The sequence below is a fragment of the Apaloderma vittatum genome, unplaced genomic scaffold (assembly GCF_000703405.1).
Source record: "Apaloderma vittatum isolate BGI_N311 unplaced genomic scaffold, ASM70340v1 scaffold31202, whole genome shotgun sequence".
Classification (NCBI taxonomy): domain Eukaryota; kingdom Metazoa; phylum Chordata; class Aves; order Trogoniformes; family Trogonidae; genus Apaloderma; species Apaloderma vittatum.
In genome coordinates, this window is record NW_009703595.1 from 5,340 (window position 1) to 6,060 (window position 721).

Below are 721 nucleotides of genomic sequence, written 5' to 3' on the forward strand. Positions count from 1 at the left end.
AAGGGCAGCGAAACCGGAGGTGAGCTGGCGAGCAAGACGGGTTGGTGAGGGCTTTGCCTTCTCTCCGTTCCCTGCAGCGGGACTGGAATGAAGCCGGACGAGGATTTTGAACTCTTTTTTCCCCCCCATGCAGTTAATTTTGTTAGTGTGAGGTTTTGCAGAGCCCACGGGAGCGTTTTCCCATGGCCCAGAGCTAGAGGTTGGGAAATGCTCCTCTGACTTTGGGATTTTAGCGCTGACAACCTGCAAATCCAAACTGACTCCAGGCAGAGGTCTTGGTGGTGCAACGGAGCGCTGGGATTTCCCCTTAGACTCCCTCTTAGAGTTAGGAAATGCAGGTGGATTTTGTGTCTGTGATGCCGCTCTCGATCTTCAGCGTCCCCGTTTTCTAACCACCTGCAGAGATGAAGTTGGAAGGGAAGGAGCAAGAGGGGCAGATGACGGTGGAGGACGAAGAGGAGGTGAAAATCCCCGAGGAAGAGCAGGCCCGCTTAGAAAATGGAGAAAACGCTGAGGATAACGAATCGGGAAGCACCGACTCCGGGCAGGAAAACTCGGGCGAACCCCGTCTGCTGCGTTCGGGTACTTACAGCGACAGGACCGAGTCGAAAATGGAGAAAACGCTGAGGATAACGAATCGGGAAGCACCGACTCCGGGCAGGAAAACTCGGGCGAACCCCGTCTGCTGCGTTCGGGTACTTACAGCGACAGGACCGAGTCG

At 55.3% G+C, this 721-nt stretch overlaps 1 protein-coding gene across 1 annotated transcript in view; it reads left to right on the forward strand.

Annotated features, from left to right (window-relative positions):
• Positions 1 to 721, forward strand: part of LOC104270358 (zinc finger and BTB domain-containing protein 17-like) — a gene marked incomplete at its 3' end in the record, with an annotated part of 3,744 nt that overhangs the window by 1,155 nt on the left and 1,868 nt on the right. Inside the window, exon 4 of the mRNA XM_009864690.1 lies at positions 403 to 695. Coding sequence (XP_009862992.1) covers positions 403 to 695 — 293 coding nt within the window. The remainder of the gene's footprint in view (positions 1 to 402; positions 696 to 721) is intronic.